This window comes from Somniosus microcephalus, chromosome 4, assembly GCF_052327205.1.
Source record: "Somniosus microcephalus isolate GS21.2 chromosome 4, FLI_Smic_1.0, whole genome shotgun sequence".
In the NCBI taxonomy this organism is placed as follows: Eukaryota; Metazoa; Chordata; class Chondrichthyes; order Squaliformes; family Somniosidae; genus Somniosus; species Somniosus microcephalus.
Window position 1 is genome coordinate 31,181,896 of NC_140990.1, and position 20,384 is coordinate 31,202,279.

General features: G+C 53.0%; 1 protein-coding gene and 1 pseudogene across 1 annotated transcript in view; both read left to right on the top strand.

Moving 5' to 3' along the window:
• The window catches only part of LOC147118545 (uncharacterized), a 48,455-nt gene extending 43,395 nt beyond the window's left edge, over positions 1 to 5,060 (top strand). Inside the window, exon 2 of the mRNA XM_085983933.1 lies at positions 504 to 5,060. Coding sequence (XP_085840059.1) covers positions 504 to 1,927 — 1,424 coding nt within the window. The 3' untranslated portion in view covers positions 1,928 to 5,060. The remainder of the gene's footprint in view (positions 1 to 503) is intronic.
• A 10,506-nt stretch (positions 5,061 to 15,566) lies between these two features.
• LOC147118546 (uncharacterized) lies at positions 15,567 to 16,556 on the top strand (annotated as a pseudogene).
• Positions 16,557 to 20,384: the final 3,828 nt, after the last annotated feature.

Below are 20,384 nucleotides of genomic sequence, written 5' to 3' on the forward strand. Positions count from 1 at the left end.
GCATTGCGGACCGGTCGGGACGGGCGATAGTGGAGCAAGAGGGAGAGCGCAGGGGCCATGAGCACAAGCGCGGGACTCAGAGTCAACAGAGCGCTTTCTGGAGCGCGGGGGCTTGTGGGTATTGCAGCCGCCATTACTGCTGATCCTTTCAACCAACCTGTGCAGCAGCTGGGGCCTTAAAATCAGCTTCATTGCCCCTGGGTTCGGAAACTTGAAAATTAAACAACAGTTTGCCTCTGATCCTTTTCTGATCTCAATTTACAGGGTTATAGAAGTGGAGCAGTTACAGGCGGGAAGCTCAGACCAAACATCACGGCAAGCTCTGACAGAGCCACTCGATTCATCAGGACCTGAATATCATCGGCCTTTGCACATGGAAGGAGAAAGCAGCGATCGCAGCGATGACAAACCGCACACGTGTTCAGTGTGTGGACGCGGATTCAGCCGATCGCCTGACCTGGTGAGACACGTGCACCGTCACACCGGGGAGAAACCGGATAAAGGTGGGGACGGCGGGAAGGGATTCAGTTCCCCGTCTGCATTGGAAGTTAAACGGCGCAGTCGCACCAGGGACAGTCCATTCACCTGCTCCGTGTGTGGAAAGGGATTTGTTTGTTCATCCCACCTGCAAACACACCAGCGAGTTCACACTGGGGAGAGACCATTTCAGTGTTCTGACTGTGGGAAGAGCTTTAAAAGCCCTGGGGATCTGAAGAAACACCAGTTTGTTCACACTGACGAGAGACCATTTCAGTGTTCCGAGTGTGGGAAGAGCTTTAAAAGCCCTGGGGAACTGAAGAAACACCAGTTTGTTCACACTGACGAGAGACCACTTCAGTGTTCTGACTGTGGGAAGAGCTTTAAAAGCCCCGGGGATCTGAAGAAACACCAGTTTGTTCACACTGATGAGAGACCATTTCAATGTCCTGACTGTGCAAAGAGCTTTAAAAGCCCCCAGGATCTGAAGCGACACCAGCTTGTTCACACTGACGAGAGACCATTTCAATGTTCTGACTGTGGGAAGTGCTTTAAAAGCCCCCAGGATCTGAAGGGACACCAGCTTGTTCACACTGACGAGAGACCATTTCAATGTCCTGACTGTGGGAAGAGCTTTAAAAGCCCTGGGGAGCTGAAGCAACACCAGCAAGCTCACACCGATGAGAGGCCGTTTAACTGTCCTGACTGTGGGAAGAGCTTTAAAAGTTCCGGGGATCTGAAGGGACACCAGCGAGTTCACACTGCGGAGAGGCCATTCACCTGCTCCGTGTGTGGGAAGGGATTCACTCAGTCATCCCACCTGCTGATACACCAGCGAGTTCACACTAACGAGAGACCCTTTAAATGTTCTGACTGTGGGAAGAGCTTTAATATCCCCCAGGAGCTCGGGCGACACCAGCGAGTTCACACTGGGGAGAGGCCGTTCACCTGCTCCGTGTGTGGGAAGGGATTCACTCAGTCATCCAACCTGCAGAGACACCAGCGAGTTCACACTGACGAGAGACCCTTTAAATGTTCTGACTGTGGAAAGATCTTTAAAAGCTCCGGGGAGCTGAAGAAACACCAACACCTACACACTGGGGAGAGGCCGTTCACCTGCTTCGTGTGTGGGAAGGGATTCGCTCGGACCTCCAACCTGCTGGCACACCAGCTTGTTCACACTGGAGAGAACCCCTTTAAATGTTTTGGCTGTGGGAAGAGATTTAAAAGCTCCGGGGAGCTGAAGAGCCATCGGCTCCTCCACACTGGAGAGAGACCATTCACCTGCTCCGTGTGTGGGAAGGGATTCGCTCGGTCATCCACCATGCAGACACACCTGCTTGTTCACACTGACGAGAGACCCTTTCAGTGTTCTGACTGTGGGAAGAGCTTTAAAAGCTCGAAGAGCCTTAAGGGACACCAGCGTGTTCACACTAATCATAGAATCTAACAGCACAGAAGGAGGTGATTCGGCCCATCGTGCCTGTGCCGGCTCTTTGAAAGAGCTGTCCAATTTAGTCCCAAACCCCAGCTTTATCCCCAGAACTCTGCACACTAGTCCTCTTCAAGTACATGTCCAATTACCGTTTGAAAGTTCCTGTGGAACCTGATTCCAGCATCCTTTCAGATGGTGCGTTCCAGATCTTAACAACCCTCTGTGTGAAAACAATTCTCCTCATTCCCCTCTAGTTCTTTTAGCAACTATTTTAAATCTGTGACCTTTGGTTACCGACCCACTTGCCAGAGTGAACAGTTTCTCCCTACTTGCTCGATCAAAACCCCTCATCATTTTGAACACCTCTATTAGGTCTCCTCTTAACCTTCTCTGCTATAAGGGGAACAATCCCAGCTTCTCCAATCTCTCCACATAACTGAAGTCCCTCATCCCTGGTACCATCCTGGTCAACCTCCTCTGTACCCTCTCCAAGGCCTTGACATCCTTCCTAAAGTGTGGTGCCCAGAACTGTACACAAGACTCCAGCTGAGGCCAAAACCCTGCAGCTGCACAAAACCTTGGTTAGACCACACCTGGAGTACTGTGAGCAGTTCTGGGCACCACACCTTAGGAAGGATATATTGGCCTTGGAGGGAGTGCAGCGTAGGTTTACCAGAATGATACCCGGACTCCAAGGGTTAAGTTACGAGGAGAGATTACACAAATTAGGGTTGTATTCCCTGGAATTTAGAAGGTTAAGGTGTGTTCTGATTGAAGTTTTCAGGATATTAAGGGGAACAGATAGGGTAGATAGAGAGAAACTATTTCCGCTGGTTGGGGATTCTAGGACTGGGGGCATAGTCTAAAAATTAGAGCCAGACCTTTCAGGAGTGAAATTAGGAAACACTTCTACACACAAAGGGTGGTAGAAGTTTGGAACTCTCTTCCGCAAACGGCAATTGATGCGAGATCAATTGTTAATTTTAAATCTGAGATTGATAGGTTTTTGTTACCCAAAGGTATTAAGGGATATGGGCCAAAGGCGGGTGTATGGAGTTAGGTCACAGATCAGCCATGATCTCATTGAATGGTGGAACAGGCTCGAGGGGCTGAATGGCCTCCTCCTGTCCTATGTTCCTAACTAGTGATTTGTAAAGGCTTAGTGTAACTTCCTTGTTTTTGTATTCAATGGCCCTATTTACAAAGCCAAGTATCCCATACGCTTTCTGAACCGCCTCACCAACTTGCCGTGGCACTTTCAAAGATTTGTGAATATGGACCCCCAGGTCCCTCTGCTCTTGCACCCCCTCAAAATAGTCCCATTTAGATTATACGGCCTCTCCCTGTTGTTTCTCCCAAAGTGCATCACTACTCACTTATCCTCATTTAATTTCATCTGCCTTGTGTCTGCTCATTTCACAGTCTGTCTCTGTCCTTCTGAAGTCTGCTACTACTATGCTCACTATTTACTACGTTGCCAAGTTTTGTATCATCTGTAAACTTCAAACTTGTACACCTATACCCAAGTCCAGGTCAGTTATATATAACAAGAAAAGCAGTGGTCCTAATCCCGACCCCTGGGGAACCCACTGCATACTTCCCTCCAGTCAGAAAAACATCCCTCAGCACTGCTCACTGCCTCCTCTCCCTTAGCCAATTATACCCAAATTACCATCAGCCCTTTAATTCCCTGTGCTTCTATTCCCTGAGTAAGTCTCTTGTGTGGTACTTTATCAAATGCCTTTTGGAAGTCCATATATACAACATCTACTGCACTACCTTCATCAACCCTCTGTTACTTCATCAAAGAACTCAATCAGGTTAGTCAGACACGATTTACCTTTAACAAGTCCATACTGGCTGCCCCTTATTAACCCATGCTTCTCCAAGTCAGAATTAATTTTGTCCTTGACAATGGTCTCTAGTCGTTCACCCACCACTGACATTAGACTGATTGGCCTGTAGTTCCCAGGTTTATCCCTCTCCCCTTTTTTAAACAGGGGTGTAACATTTGCAATCCTCCAGTCCTCTGGCACCACTCCCGTATATCTGAGGGAGATTGAAAGATTGTGGTCAGAGCTTCTGCTATCTCCACCCTAGCTTCCCTCAGCAACCTAGGATGCATCGCATCTGGACCGGGTGACTTGTTAACATTGAGTGATGACAACCTATTTAGCACCTCCTTTCTATCCATTTTTATCTAATTTCTCTACTCCTCCCTCCTCTACTGGGACATTAACTTCATCCTCTTTTGTGAAGACAGATGCTAAGTACTCATTCAGTACCTCAGCCACGCCCTCTGCCTCCGTATGATGAGCTCCTATTTGGTCCCTAATCGGCCCCACCATTCCTTTAACTATCCTTTTACTTTTCATACGTTTATAAAAGATTTTTGGGTTCCCTTTTACGTTACCCACTAATCTTTTCTCGTATTCTCTCCCTTGTGTCAGCTGTGGCTCAGTGGGTAGCACCTTCGCCTCTGAGTCAGAAGGTTGTGGGTTCTAGTCCCACTCCAGGGACTTGAGCACATAAAGCTAGGCTGACACTGCAGTGTTGAGGGAGTGCTGCACTGTCGAAGGTGCCGTCTTTCTGATGAGACTTTAAACTGAGGCCCCGTCTGCTCTCTCAGGTGGATGTAAAAGATCCCATGGCACTATTTGAAGAAGAGTGGGGGAGTTATCCCTGGTGTCCTGGCCAATATTTATCTCTCAACCAACATAACAAAAACAGATTACCTGGTTAATATCACATTGCTGTTTGTGGGAGCTTGCTGTGCACAAATTGGCTGCCGCGTTTCCCACATTACAACAGTGACTCCACTTCAAAAGTACTTCATTGGCTGTAAAGAGCTTTGAGATGTCTGGTGGTCGTGAAAGGCGCTATATAAATGCAAGTCTTTCTTTCATATATCCTTTTTGAATTTCCCCCACTCTCTGTATTCTCCTGGTTTCTGTACCTGACATTTGTCATAAACCTCCTTTTTCTGTTTTATTCTAACCTCTGCATCCTTTGTCATCGGGAGCTCGAGCTTTGGACGCCCCATCTTTCCTCCTTATGGGAATATGCTTAGTTTGTACCCGGTGTCAAATTTTGTTTTATAACGTGAAGTGTGTTGGGACATTTAACTACATTAAAGATGTTATATAAATACAAGTTGTTGTTATTGTCTGAAACTAACAAATTCCTCAGAGGAAAATAACAGTATTTTTACTCCCAAATATTAAATATTTTGTTCCACGAAGTTTAACTGCTTTTATTGATGAATTTAAAAAGTCTGTATTAAAACCTGAGCCAGTGTGTTGTGAGACAAAGAGCCTTGTGTCCAATAAGGGGAATAAAGGCCCACAGCCTCCCCCGGCCCCGGGCCCTGAACAAGGGACTGGAGAAACTCGCTGCCCTGCGGATCAGACAATCAGTCGGCGCTAGTCCCGCCCCTCGGGCTCCCCGATTGGTTGGAGGACCCGCTGCCGGCTCGCTCCTCCAGCCCCACCCCGCTCTTCCTATTGGTCCGGAGCTCCCGTCAGTCACCCGGGCAGTGTGAGCTGAGCATGCGTGGACCTTGGCAGCAGCCGCTGACACACCAGGTGAGAGAGCTCAGGGAGCGGGTTCATGAACCCCGGGATCCCTGATAGCCAGCCAGGAATCTTGTGCTGCTGCTGTGCTGTAGGAGAGGAGAGGAGAGGTCTCTCTCTCTCTCTCTCCTCTCTCTCTCTCTCTCTGAGGAGAGACCACATCTGTTGCTGCTGCAGTTACAATTGGGGTGCCAGAGGGACCAGGAGACCAGACCAGAGCTAACAACAAAGGGAAGCCATTCCATCACTGCTTCCCCAACTGGTCTCCATTACAGGAGAGGGAGAGAGGGGAGAAAAATAACCATCCTACATCTGTTCAGAAGGAGGGAGAGCCATTGGAAAACTTCTACAGGTGGGTGTTTCATGGTGCACTCTCATAAAGACTTTGTATTTAAGTGGGGGGAGGAAAGAAGAAGAAGAAAACATCTAGGGGTGTGTGTGAGTGGCTCTTGTAAAAACTAGGCCACACACACCACTAGCAAACACCCCTCCCTATCTTGGGACAGCTGGAGCTGCCCAGGCGAAGTCATCATTTAATTGTCACATCGTTGAGACCTGGTGGTGGACTGAGCCTGGGCATCTCCAGCTTTATTTTCCCAGGTGAAGACATCTTCTCCCCCCACAAGAAGACCATCAATAGAGACTTATTTTTCAGGGAGTGCACCCCTGCGAGCACCCACCCACCATCTTGAGTGGAGACCCAGCCCCTGCAGCCTCCCTCCTTCCCACCCCCCTGTCTCTCTCTAAGAGGCACCTCATATCCATTAATTGCCTGTTGAGCAGAGGGGAGAAGGCCCCTCTCCCAATTTAATCAACAAGGGGAGAGGTGTGCCTTCACTTTTAACAAGCTCCCTCTGCTCAGGGAAAACAACCACTGAGGCCATAAAGATCACCAGGCCTGTGACTTGGGGTGGGTGTAGCCCTTTATAATAAGCACCCCACGATGGCGGCCACATCATCGCCGGTGACGGGGCCAGCAAGATCATACGGAAGTGTGGCAGCCACGGCTGCTTCTGCTGCCCCGTCACCATTCCGCCTCATCACTAAAAAACACAGGGTGAAGAGCTACACTCACCCCAACATGACTATCGAGGCATGCGTGAAGGCCGTGGCTGGGGTTGTCGGCCCTTCAGCCATCGTCGCCGCCTTGAAAATGTACGGCAAGGCTGTGTTCTTCCTGGGGTCGGAGCGGGCGGTGGCCCTGGCCGTAACCAAGGGGCTCACCGTGGGCGGGACCCTCCTGCCGGTGGATCCTCTCGAGGTCACCGCGCAGAGGATCCTCTTATCAAACGTCCCGCCCTTTGTTTCGGCTGAGCTCCTCCCCCACCTACGTCAACTGGGAGAGGTGAGGTCGGGGATCACACCGATCCCGCTCGGATGCAGGGAGGCCAGCCTCCGGCACGACGTCTTCCGGCGCCAGCTTTTTGTTCAGCTGGCACGGGAGGAGGACACCGAGGGCACGTTTATTGCATGCCACGAGGGGGCTGCCTACCGCGTCTTTTGGACGTCGGACGGTGTGCGGTGCCACGCCTGTAAGGAGGTGGGGCATGTACGAAAGAACTGCCCTGCCTCCAAGGCCGCCAGAACATCTGAGGCGGCCAAGGCTGGCGCCGCCACCACCCCCCCCACCCCGATTCTGTCCACGTGTCCTCAACACCTGATGTGCGGTCGACGTAGGAGGCCAACGCCATCACGGCCTCTGGCGGGGGGGAGGGAGAGCGTCTGCGCGGAGGGAAGGTACGGAAGAAGACGAAGCACCTTAGGGCGGGTCCCCTCAGTGAGCACACAGATACAGACGATCTGGCGGAACTTACGCCCGCATACCTTGCGCTGGTGGCGGCGGAGTTTCAGTTTGGGGGGCCTCGTGCCTGGGCCCGTGATCGCAACCGCTGAGGCGGAAGAATTAAGACCTGCGACCAGTCTCGGGCTCGAGGGACCCGAGCAACCCGCGCGAGGGGAGGGAGCGGAGGAGGAGGCCCCGGTAGGTATGGAGGTCTCCCAGCCTTCGTGTCCCTCCATAACAAAAAGGAGGCGCGAGTCCCTGGGAGAGGAGGAGGACCACGAGAGACAATGTCCCTCCTCGCGGAGGGAATTGTCGCCCGCCGTGGGTGCTGCCCCCTCCCTACCATTACTGACATCTGTGTTCGGCAGGAGTTGCCTATCCCTCGGGAGGGTACGACAGATGAGTCTGTCCCGCCTGCGCCTCCTGGGGATGGGGAAGAGACCCTGCGTGTGGGAGGACGGCGGATCTACCCGCGGAAGAAATAACGAAAGATTCATTACATCTCACCATGTCGGGCGCCCTGGAGACTGGGATGGGCAAGGCCAGTGAGGCTGGGCTCACCCAGGAGAGTCTGGACCATTCCCAGGTGCTGCTCGATGTGGCGAGGAATGTATTCAAGCTCCCCGGTCTGCTGGGTCGGTGGCTGATGGCGGTGAGGGGGAAGACCCCCTGACTCCGTCTCCGATGCTGTCGCCGGGGATGTTGGGGGAAATGGGGACAGTGTTCTCCCCGGTTTCCACGTGCACCCCGGTGCCTGGGGCGGAGGGGAGCCCCGAACCGCCGCCGCCTCCTGACCCGGCACCTCCGGAGGAGCCCAGGGAGGAACCCTCTGCCGCCGATCCTGGGGGTGGGATCGAGACAGAGGTGGGGCTGGCTGATGACGACCTCCCGGAGGAGGACGGGGACCCGGCGGAGAGCACCGAGGACGAGTCAGATTCCGTCACCAGTGAGGCGGCGGATACCCACGTGCCCCCCTCCGAGTCCCCCCTCATCCCCGTTGTGGAACTCTGGGACTTTCTGGCTGCGTGTCGGGGTCGCCCTGGCAAAATCCGGCTGGCCCTAGACAGATGATCAGATCTGGCGCTGCTCGTCGGCTCCGTCCGTGCCGCTGCCAAATCCATGGGTGTGGACGAGAGCGCGGGATCAACAAGTTCCTTGCTGGGCTGCTGAGGGAGTGGCGGTCGACAAACGGCAGCTCTCCCTCCTCCCGTTAGGTTAGGTAGAGGTTGTACTATGCTCTTGTCATGAAGATAACCAAAGCCAGCCTCAACATCAGCGGCAGCAGAGATACGCGCCGTAGATTTAATAACTTCCCAGTCCTCCAGGACGGGAGGTATGCGGTGTGCTTCCTGCAAGAAACACACACCGTTCCGGAGGATGAGGCCACGTGGCTCCTGGAGTGGCAAGAACGGGTCAGCATGAGGCACTTCTCCAACTATTCCAGCGGGGTGGCTATCTTGCTGGCCCCGCATTTTCAGCCGGAGATCTTGGGGGTCAGGGAGCACGTGCCGGGCCGCTTGCTCCAGGTGACTGTTCGCCTGGGGGGCGTGCCGCTCCACCTAGTGAACGTGTATGCCCCCGCGGCCGGTGCACAGCAACTGTGCTTCTTTGAAGAAGTGTCCGCTCTTCTGGGCTCCATCGACGTCGGCGAGTGCGTCATCCTCCGGGGGAATTTTAATTGTACCCTCGAGGCGAGGGACCGTTCAGGTCCCCCGTACAGCCTGGCGTCGATGGAGAAGTTGAGGGACCTGGTCGGGTCCTTCGACTTGGTGGACGTCTGGTGAAATCTCCATCCCGACTCCAGCGCCTTCACTTACGTGAGGTCTGGAGGAGGAAGGTCCAGAATCGACCGCCTTTACATTTCCCGGGCGTACGTCTCCTGCATTCCGGAGGCTTCCATGCGGCCGGTGCCGTGCACGGACCACCACCTGGTGTGGGCGGAGCTCGCGCCATTACGCGCACGGAGGGGGTCCACGTACTGGCATTTTAACAACCTGCTGCTGGAGGATGAGCGGTTCAGGGATTCGTTTCGTCGGTTCTGGGCCGACTGGAGAAGGAAGCGGGGCGGCTTCCCCTCCTTGAGGCTATGGTGGGACGTGGGCAAGGCTCACGTCCGTCTCTTCTGTCAAGAGTACGCAAGGGGGTCGACCAAGAGGCGGGAGACCCGGGTCGGGCGGTTGGAGAGGGAGGTGCTCGACCTGGAGTCCCGTCTCGGTGAAGTCGTCGATGACCCAGCCCTGCGGAAGGTGTATGAAGAGAAGAAGGGCGCGCTGAAGGACCTGCAGCTTGTCGGGTCCCGAGGTGCGTACATGAGGTCACGGATCCAGATCCTCCGGGACCTGGACCGCGGCTCCCCCTTCTTCTACTTGCTGGAAAAAAGACGGGGGGTCCGTAAGCAGCACTTGGGGTTGCTGGCCGAGGACGGATCTCCGGTCTCGGATCCGGAGGGGATCAGCGCGGAGACCCGGGCCTATTGCGGGGCTCTGTTCTGGCGACCGGGGAGATGCCCCTCTCGTGGCGCAGGGCGGTCATTGTCCTGCTGCCTAAGAGGGGCGATCTCCGCCTTTAAAAAAACTGGCGCCCGGTCTCCCTCCTCAGCACGGATTATAAAATTTTTGCCAGGGCCATGTCTGCCCGCCTTGGCACCGTGCTGGCCCACATGATCCACCCTGACCAGTCCTACACGTTCTCCCCCGTCAGGAGTGGCGGCTCTCCTTCAGGAGCCGCTGCTCAGGAATCCGCACCTCCGTGCCCGCTGGATCGGGTGGCTGGCGGAGGGCAGGGCTGTGCCTGGTAAGGTGACCAGGGTCGGGGACCTGCTCGATGGCGGAGCAGCGGGTTGGATGGTGCCAGAGGAGCTGGCGCAGTGCCTGTCCTGGGCCAACGTCCGGCTCACGGCCAAAGCCATCGAGACGCTGAAAGCGGCACTGGGCCCCGACTCCACTAGGTGTGTCGAGGAGGCTCAAGCACGTGGGGCGATCCCGTCCAAACTGACACCCGTTCGGACGGAATTCCTCATCGGTGCACGGCCCCGAAACCCCTCTTGGGAACCGGCGCCTCACAGCTTGAGCCGTCTCGGGGAAATGCCCTCCATGCCTTTTAGTTCTGCGCGGAGGGCTTTCCTGTACGGGCTGCTCCTGCACACTCTCCACTTTGTCATCTTCGTCTGCCATCCGGATACGCCTTGGCGTGCCATCTTGCCATTCCGGCGGAGGCGGAGGTCCCCAATGGGGGGCTCTCTACGCTGGAGTCCTCCCTTTATCTATTGGGGACTTGGCCTGGAGGGTGTTGCATGGAGCAGTCCCGTGCAATAAGATTTTAAGTAAGTTCACGGACTCCCAGGCCGCTTGCTATTTTTGCGGCCTAGAGGAGTCCGTGTTCCATGTTTATGTGGAATGTGAGAGGTTGCAGCCCCTGTTCCATTATTTGAAGGGGCTGATCCTCGACTTTTGGCTGCACTTCAGTCCCACGCTCCTGATCTTCGGCCACCCGGTGCGGAGGGGAGAGGGCGGGTCGTAGGACCTCCTTGTAGGACTGCTCCTGGGCCTGGCCAAAGTGGCCATAAACAGGTCCAGGCAGCGGGTGGTCGAGGGGGTCGTTTGGCCTGATTGCCTGCCTCTCTTCCGTGGCTATGTTCGTGCCCGGGTGGCCCTGGAGATGGAGCATGCGGTGTCCGCCGGCACACTCGAGGCCTTCCGAGACCGGTGGGCACCACGGGGACTGGAGTGCATCATCACCCCGGCCAATGTGATTTTAATTTAATTTGATAAGTTTTAAAAATGAATCTACTGTTTTTAAGTTTCTTTACAGTCCATTTGTTCGGCTGGGAGAGGGGGAGGCTCTGCTCGGTGATGCAGAGAGCCCTGCAGATGGAGAAGAATGTCGGCCAGAGTCTGCTGGATCTGCACAAACTCTCCACTGGGAGCGCCGACCCTCAACTGTGTGAATTCCTGGAGACCCACTATCTGGATGAACAAGTGAAGATGATCAAGAAGCTTGGAGATCACATCATTAACTTGAAGAGAGTGGGACCCCTGCCTTGTAGGCATGAGGGTGTGTGACTTTGTACAAAGAGCCGAGACTTGAGCTCTGTGAATGTCATTTAAAAAAACAAAAAAAATGGGGAAAAAAAGAAACCCGGGGGACGCGGGCTGCTCACACCCCGAGTGCGGCCCCAGGCCCCATTATTAAAACACTCGACATTATCCGCCCGCCGCTTCTCGATTTCTCATGATTCGCTCAGCAAAGGGGCCCCGCGCCAAACTCTGGGACAGAAGAAAAAAAAATGAACCCCGGGGGAGGCTGCGAGATTCTCAGCAGCTCGGCTCTGCTCAGTGCTGTGTGAACGGGCTGCTCCACACCCCGGCTGCTCATGGGGAATGCCAGTGCGGAGGGCCCAGTGCAGAAGGCCCAGGGTGGAAGGCCCAGAGGAGAGTGTCCTAGGCGGGAGGCCCAGCATGGAGGACCCCAGGCGGGGGGCCTAGGGTGGAGGACCCCAGGCTGGGGGCCTAGGGCGGAGTGGCTGGTCGTCAGAAGCGGAGTCGGGAGATGCTGTGGGTGAGCATGCTGCACGGTTTCTAAAGTTGAAGAACGGCCTCCGGCCCGAATGAGTTCCAGCAGCCCTGCCTGTGCTCCATCTGGTGGCAGCTGTGAGTCTTTGTTTCGGTGATGGGATCGGGTTTGTGCGCCGCCATTTGGTGGAGGAAAGACAGACTGTTTCCATCTATAGTATGGAGCTTGAACAGCCATAAGATGGGAAAAGAGAACGGGATAAAAGTGAAAAAGGAAAATAAAAGACAAAACAAGGTATATCGGCAAGGAATAATGAATGTCTTGATGGCTGGGTCCTGTGAGTGATAACAGCAAGAAGAAGGGAATTTGAGTACTCGTTTTCCTCTTTTACGGGATTTGAGAAAGTGGTCGGCTTCTTTTCTGTGGAAAGGTTGAAGACTGTGGATAAGGATTATGACATTATATGGTTGGATAACCAAGTGAAAACGAGGAGTTATTAGAGTGCCAATAGGACTGGCGTTGAACTGGTATTTACTTGTTTTTGAAGAAGTTTCGAGTTCTGGTAAAAGTAGTTTACTTGAAGTCTTAAGTGATTTTTTTATATGGTTGTGGGATTTTCTATATTGTGGTGTTATTTAGTGTTAAAGCCTTCCTTAATCGAACGAACGAACGCTCTAGTGAACGCACGCATGCGGATACAAATATATGCACGCACGCACGCATACACAATGGAACTTACGTTCGACCGAATGAAGGGCCCGCTCTCCAGGACGGGGGTCACTCAGTGAGCGTGAGGCCTGCCGGACGGATGAACGAACGCACGCATGCACACAGGTAGACAAATGATACGCATGCTTACACAATGGAACTTACGTTCGACCGAATGAAGGGCCCTCGCTCCCCAGGTGAAAGTCGGCTTGGTAAGCGTGAAGCCTGCCGGACAGATGAACGAACACATAGGCATGCACGCAGATAGAAACGGCACACATGTACGCAGTCATGCACATGGAACTTACGCTTGAGTGAACGAACGGACCAATGGAGGAACGAATGACTGAATGATTGAACAATGCCAGTTGGACTGGCGTGTACGGATTCTTGGTTTATTAAATAGTTGCAGTTTGTACTGTAAACATTATTGATTTACCTGTAAAATTTATTGTTGCATTTATATTGTTGACCATAATTGGTCAATGAATGTAATGGATTTACTATGTAACTGTTGAGCTGTATAAGTACTGTTGTACTTGAATGTTAAAATTTTGAAAAAAGGACAACAGGTTATACCAAGCAAAAATGAAGAGTTACTAGATTGCCAGTAGGACTGGTATGTATTGTTTTTTACTATGGGTACCTGTATTGTTGACATTGGTTTTGCCTGGAAAAATTTATTATTGTATTTGTACTGTTAATCCTAAAACAGTTTCTTCTAAGGCTTAGCCTTATTGTGGTTAATGAATGTAATGGATTTATCATGTAATTGATGAATTGTAACAAGTACTACCAGATTTAAATAAAAGATTAATGAACCCCGGGGGGACGCGGGCTGCTCACACCCTGAGCTCAGGGAGCGGGTTCATGAACCCCGGGGGGACGCGGGCTGCTCACACCCTGAGCTCAGGGAGCGGGTTCATGAACCCCGGGGGGACGCGGGCCGCTCACACCCTGAGCTCAGGGAGCGGGTTCATGAACCCCGGGGGGACGCGGGACGCTCACACCCCGAGCTCAGGGAGCGGGTTCATGAACCCCGGGGGGACGCGGGACGCTCACACCCCGAGCTCGGGGAGCGGGTTCATGAACCCCGGGGGGAGGCGGGCCGCTCACACCCCGAGCTCAGGGAGCGGGTTCATGAACCCCGGGGGGACGCGGGCCGCTCACACCCCGAGCTCAGGGAGCGGGTTCATGAACCCCGGGGGGACGCGGGCCGCTCACACCCCGAGCTCGGGGAGCCGGTTCATGAACCCCGGGGGGAGGCGGGCCGCTCACACCCCGATCTCAGGGAGCGGGTTCATGAACCCCGGGGGGACGCAGGCTGCTCACACCCCGAGCTCAGGGAGCGGGTTCATGAACCCCAGGGGGACGCGGGCCGCTCACACCCCGAGCTCAGGGAGCGGGTTCATGAACCCCGGGGGGACGCGGGCCGCTCACACCCCGAGCTCGGGGAGCCGGTTCATGAACCCCGGGGGGAGGCGGGCCGCTCACACCCCGAGCTCAGGGAGCGGGTTCATGAACCCCGGGGGGACGCGGGCCGCTCACACCCCGAGCTCAGGGAGCGGGTTCATGAACCCCGGGGGGACGTGGGCTGCTCACACCCCGAGCTCAGGGAGCGGGTTCATGAGCCCCGGGGGGACGCGGGCCGCTCACACCCCGAGCTCAGGGAGCGGGTTCATGAACCCCGGGGGGACGCGGGCCGCTCACACCCCGAGCTCAGGGAGCGGGTTCATGAACCCCGGGGGGACGCGGGCCGCTCACCCCGAGCTCAGGGAGTGGGTTCATGAACCCCGGGGGGACGCGGGCCGCTCACACCCCGAGCTCAGGGAGCGGGTTCATGAACCCCGGGGGGACGCGGGCTGCTCACACCCCGAGCTCAGGGAGCGGGTTCATGAACCCCGGGGGGACGCGGGACGCTCACACCCCGAGCTCAGGGAGCGGGTTCATGAACCCCGGGGGGACGCGGGCCGCTCACACCCCGAGCTCAGGGAGTGGGTTCATGAACCCGGGGGGGACGCGGCTGCTCACACCCCGAGCTCAGGGAGCGGGTTCATGAACCCCGGGGGGGACGCGGACTGCTCACACCCAGAGTGCGGCCCCAGGCCCCATTATTAAAACACTCAACATTATCTGCCTCCCCACAACTACCCGCCAGTTTAAGACACAAACTTCGGGACAACCAGGAAGTGCTGGGAAATCCCCAGGGAGCGTCTGTAAATGGAGGAGAAATCGTTACTGGTCAGGGAGCGTCTGTAAATGGAGGAGATAAGGTGACTGGTCAGGGAGCGTCTGTAAATGAAGGAGAAATCGTGACTGGTCAGGGAGTGTCTGTAAATGGAGGAGAAAAGGTGACTGGTCAGGGAGCGTCTGTAAATGAAGGAGAAGTGGAGACTGGTCAGGGAGCGCCTGTGAATGAAGGAGAAATGGTGACTGGTCAGGGAGCATCTCTAAATAAAGGATAAATTATTCCTTATTTTGGGGCTTGGTTTGTGTGAATAAATATATCACTAATTTCAACTGGTCTCTTTTCTGTGTCCCAGCTCCTGTAAATACTGACTGGAAAGGGGCCGGACTCTCAGGAGGCTTCACACCGCTGGCTGCTTATGTGTCAGTGATCTCCCAATAGATTAATGTGTGTCTGCTGTGCCTGAGTTTAACAAAGTGCCCGAAGCAGTTCATAAGTGGGGAATCAGTGAGTGTAGAACTGAACCCAGTCAGAGTCAGCACCTTCAGGGGAGGAGAGGGAGGGGAACCAGTGAGTGTAGAACTGAGCCCAGCCAGAGTCAGCACCTTCAGGGGAGGAGAGAGAGGGGAACCAGTGAGTGTGGAACTGAACCCAGCCAGAGTCAGCACCTTCAGGGGAGGGAGAGAAGTTGACCGAAAGGAAAAATGTTGGAGATTGTGCGAAGGGTTTGGATTTCAGCACAGGGAGGAGGGAGAGTGTGTGGGACGGGAATTTACAGCTTTGGGGGAACAAGAGAGGAAAGAATGTTCCATAGAAACTAGAATTGTCTGTTCAGAATTTCTAACCTGTACTTACAGTGATGACTTTTGTAAACTCCTTTTACAGGGTATTAGAAGGGGAGGATTTGCAGACGGGAAACTCAAACCAATCATCAGGTCAAGATCTGACAGTCACTCGATTCATCTGCACCTGAATATCATCGGCCTTTGAATGTGGAAGGAGCAGTATTTGCCAGTTCTGTCTGTGGGAAAAGATTTCAAACATCAGTGTGACTGGAAAAGCACCAAGACACACACACCCGAGTGAGAGTGTTCCAGTGCACTGACTGTGGAAAGAGCTTTAACCAGTTACACAGCCTGAAAAAACATCACACCATTCACAGCGGGGAGAAACCGTACACGTGTTCTGTGTGTGGACGAGGCTTCAACTGATCATCCAACCTGGACAGACACAAGGACACCCGCACCACAGAGAAACCGTGGAAATGTGGCGACTGTGGGAAGGGATTCAATTACCCATCCCAGCTGGAAAATCATCGACGCAGTCACACTGGGGAGAGGCCGTTCACCTGCTCCGTATGTGAGAAGGGCTTCACTAATTCATCTCACCTGCTCAGACACCAGCGAGTTCACACTGACGAGAGACCTTTTAAATGCTCCAATTGTGCGAACTGTTTTAAAAGCTCTGAGGAACCCATTCAACACCAGCGAGTTCACACTGACGATAAGCCATTGAGTTGCTCTCACCGTGGGAAGAGGTTCAAGCTGTCATCCAATCTCATTGTACACCAACGCACTCACACTGGGGAGAGGCCATTCACTTGCTGGATGTGTGGGAAGAGATTCACTAAATCATACAACCTGCTGACACACCAGCGAGTTCACACTGGGGAGAGGGTGTTCACCTGCTCTGTGTGTGGGAAGGGATTCACCAAATCATCAAACCTGCTGACACACCAGTGAGTTCACACTGGGGAGAGGCCGTTCACCTGCTCCATGTGTGGGAAGGGATTCACTCAGTCATCCAACCTGCTGAGACACCAGCGAGTTCACATGTGACTGCAGGGGTTGGATTCTGCTGTTCTTGCTGCTGTTAATCACATCCAGGACTGAACCATATTTATTCTGACAGTTGGGGTTTGTTTCTGCTGATGTTAATAACCCCTATAACTGGGCTGGAGTTTAATATTCTGGATATATAACTGATTGTGTTCTCCGGGCTGCAGTGTCCCTTTAAGAACCGCTGTCTGTGATCTTTTCCTTTAATTCAGGGACTCTCATCAGAAATTTGTTTATAGTAAAATTAGACATTTTACTTCAACCCTTTAATAATCTTTGGTACAATTCAGTGTTTGAAAAGTTCTGCTGATTAACATCACCAATTAGAAAGTGCTGATTAATCCTTGCTGACAATTCTTACTGACCTGCACATTACACACAGTGGCACCTCCATTATCCACCAGAAAGAAGGGGAATGGGAATTGGTGGAGAATCGAGAGTCCCCAAATGTTGCCCCTCCCGTCTGGTACAGCAATCCCCTCAGCACGGGAATGGAGACAAGTCCAATCCAAGTAACAGGCTGAGTATCATCAGCCCTTTGAATGTGGAACGAGGAATGTTTGTCTGTTCTGTCTGTGGGAAAAGATTTCAAACATCAGTGTGACTGGAAAAGCACCAAGACACACACACCCGAGTGAGAGTGTTCCAGTGCACTGACTGTGGAAAGAGCTTTAAACAGTTACACAGCCTGAAAAAACATCGCACCAGTCACAGCAGGGTGAAACCGTACACGTGTTCTGTGTGTGGACGAGGCTTCAACTGATCGTCCAATCTAGAGAGACACAAGGACACCCGCACCACAGAGAAACCGTGGAAATGTGGGGACTGTGGGAAGGGATTCAATTACCCGTCTGAGCTGGAAACTCATCGACGCACTCACACTGGGGAGAGGCCGTTCACCGGCTCCGTGTGTGGGAAGGGGTTCAATGGTTTATCTCACCTGCTGACACACCAGTGAGTTCACAAGTGACTGCAGGGGTTGGATTCTGCTGTTATTGCTGCTGTTAATCACATCCAGGACTGAACCATGTTCATTCTGAGAGTTGGGGTTTGTTTCAGCTGATGTTAGTAACCCCTATAACTGGGCTGGAGTTTAATCTGTATCAATGTCAAATAAATGAGCTTTGTTTCCCACACGCAATGTGTCGGGTCCTTGATATTTCGACAATAAGACGAGCTGATTGAGGACTTGTTACAAACTGAGTGGAATCCATCTGAGAACTGAGATCCCACAACTTGTTAAAAGATGGATCTACAAGATGTCCAAGTCTGACAGGACAGAAAATTCTATTATATCACAGGGTCCACTTCAACCCTCCAGGGCAGTGAGCCCCTGTAACATTGGATTTTAACCTATGGGAAATATTCTGATAATCTGTTACTGTCACGGGGCAAAGCAGCCTTGTTACTTTAACATCAGTTTAATCAAACTCAATGGGCAATCCGATCTCCAAAGGGAAACGTCTCCTTAAAGCTGACGGTGTCGGCAGTTCTGCAGCTAATTTTTCAGTGTGAGCGTGTCAGAATGAAAAGCTTTAACAACAGCCGATGTTTCACAAAGGGAGACCTCACCAGACCAAAGGCCATTGGTGGAGTTTAATGGGCTGTTTGTGTCACTGGGCTACAGGAGGCCATTTTTAACCGAAGGAAAACTGGTCACAGCAAACAGAGAGTTTAACAGACTGTCCCTGGTCCACTCGAACCCACACCTTCTCTCTCTCTCTCCCTCTCTCACTATTTATGGGCACTGCTGCAGTAATTGCTCCTCTGACCTTTCCTCTCTTGTCCCTCCTACACCCCTAATACACGTCCCGACACAGTCTCCCTCCCCCGACATCCTCACTGTGCTGGAATCCACACCAGTCTCCCCATCTGCTCCTTGTTCTCTCCCTGGATCCTAAAACTACTGAACTCACTCTTCCCCTCCTGAAGTCTACAGGCTCTGAAACTGAAGCTTGGTGTCCCTCAGTCCCGACTCCTTGATTTACCTCCCCTTCTCCCCTCCTCTTTCCCCCTTGGTTGTGTTCCACACTCTGGGCCTTGGGCCTTCCCCGGGGATTCTCAGTATGAACAGGTGGGATGTGTTTGGAGACAGGGTGTCCCGGCTCTCCACCTTTAAAGGGACAAGGAGACGACCAGCTGGGCTGAATGGCCCTGCTTTATGACATCACTGCAGCACCTAGCAACCAGCCTCCCTGGGCCCTGCTCATTATGGGCTGGGTTTAGCTCAGTTCTGTTACAGGAAGGGAAACAGGAGCAGGATTCGCCCCGTGTGGAGCCCAGGATTAATGGGGAGAGGTACAGGATCAATTTATACCTTATTGAGTAATAAAAATCATTGTCCGGACACTCCCTGTCCCTCGGTATCTGTGTTGGGGAGCGGTTGATGGGTTTACTCTGTATCTAACCCGTGCTGTGCCCGACTGGAGAGTGTTTGATGCTGACACTAGGGGCTCAGCTCCACGAGCACAACATTTAATCCAAAGATGATCTGATAAACCCATCAGCTTCTCCCCTGGACACAGGTCCTGAGGGACAGGGAGTGTCTCTGATATTTTGGTCGGTGTCGTTGATCAAGTTTAAACACCTCGCTCACATCTCCTCTCACCCTGCTTTGTTCTAATGAGAAGTGCCCCAGTTTCTCTCGTCTCTCCTCCTGGGAAAGAGAAGTTCGCCTCAGTTAGAAACTCAAACAGGTGCTTCACTGCAGACAGGCCATCATGAGGAAACATTTCTTTACCCAGCGAGTTATTATGATCTGAAATGCACTGCCTGAAAGGGTGGAGGAAGCAGATTCAAGAGCAACTTTCAAAATGGAATTGGATAAATATTTCAAGGGAAAACATTTACCAGGATATGGGGAAAGAGCAAGGGAGTGGGACTAATTGGATAGCTCTCCCAAAGAGGTGGCACAAGCATGATGGGCCGAATGGCCGCCTTTTGTGCTGTATCATTCTATGATTCTCTGATAACTAAAGCCTCTCATCCGTGGTATAACCTCAGTGAATTTATTCTGCAGCCTCTCTGTGGCCCCGACATCCTTCCCAGTGTAAGAGTCCCAAAACCTATTCTAACTGCAGCCGAACCGATGGTTTTGTTTTCTACGCCCCATTTATAAAAAACCTCGGGTAACATTATTAAACCACTTTATAAATTTATCCTCCAACTTTTAAAGATTTGTGTATCTGATCTGTCTGTAGATTTTGCGCCTGCGCTCACTCGGAGGTCAAACTCCAAACCATCGTTAACACCTTCACCGAAGCGTAAGAGAGCATGGGCCTTACACTAAACATCCGTAAGACAAAAGTCCTCTACCAATCTGCCCCCGCCACACAGTACTGCCCCCCGATTATCAAAATCCATGACAAGGCCTTGGACAAGGTGGACCACGTTCCATACCTCAGGAGCCTACTGTCAACAAGGGCAGACATCGATGACGAAGTCCAACACCGCCTTCAGTGTGCCAGTGCAGCCTTTGGTCATCTGAGGAAGAGAGTGTTTGAAGACCAGGACCTCAAACCCGGCACCAAGCTCATGGTCTACAGAGCAGCAGTGATACCCGCCCTCCTGTATGCCTCAGAGACATGGACCATGTACAACAGACACCTCAAAGCACTGGAGAGGTACCACCAATGCTGCCTCTGCAAGATCCTGCAAATCCATTGGCAAGATAGGTGCACCAACGCCAGTGTTCTCGTTCAGGCCAACATCCCTAGAATATATCCCCTGGTTCTTGACCGTTCCGCCAATGGGAACAGTTTCTCTCTATCTACTCTGTCTGGACCCCTCATGATTTTGAACACCTCTATCAGATCTCCTCCCAACCTTCTCTGCTCAAAGGAGAACAACCCCAGCTTCTCCAGTCTATCCA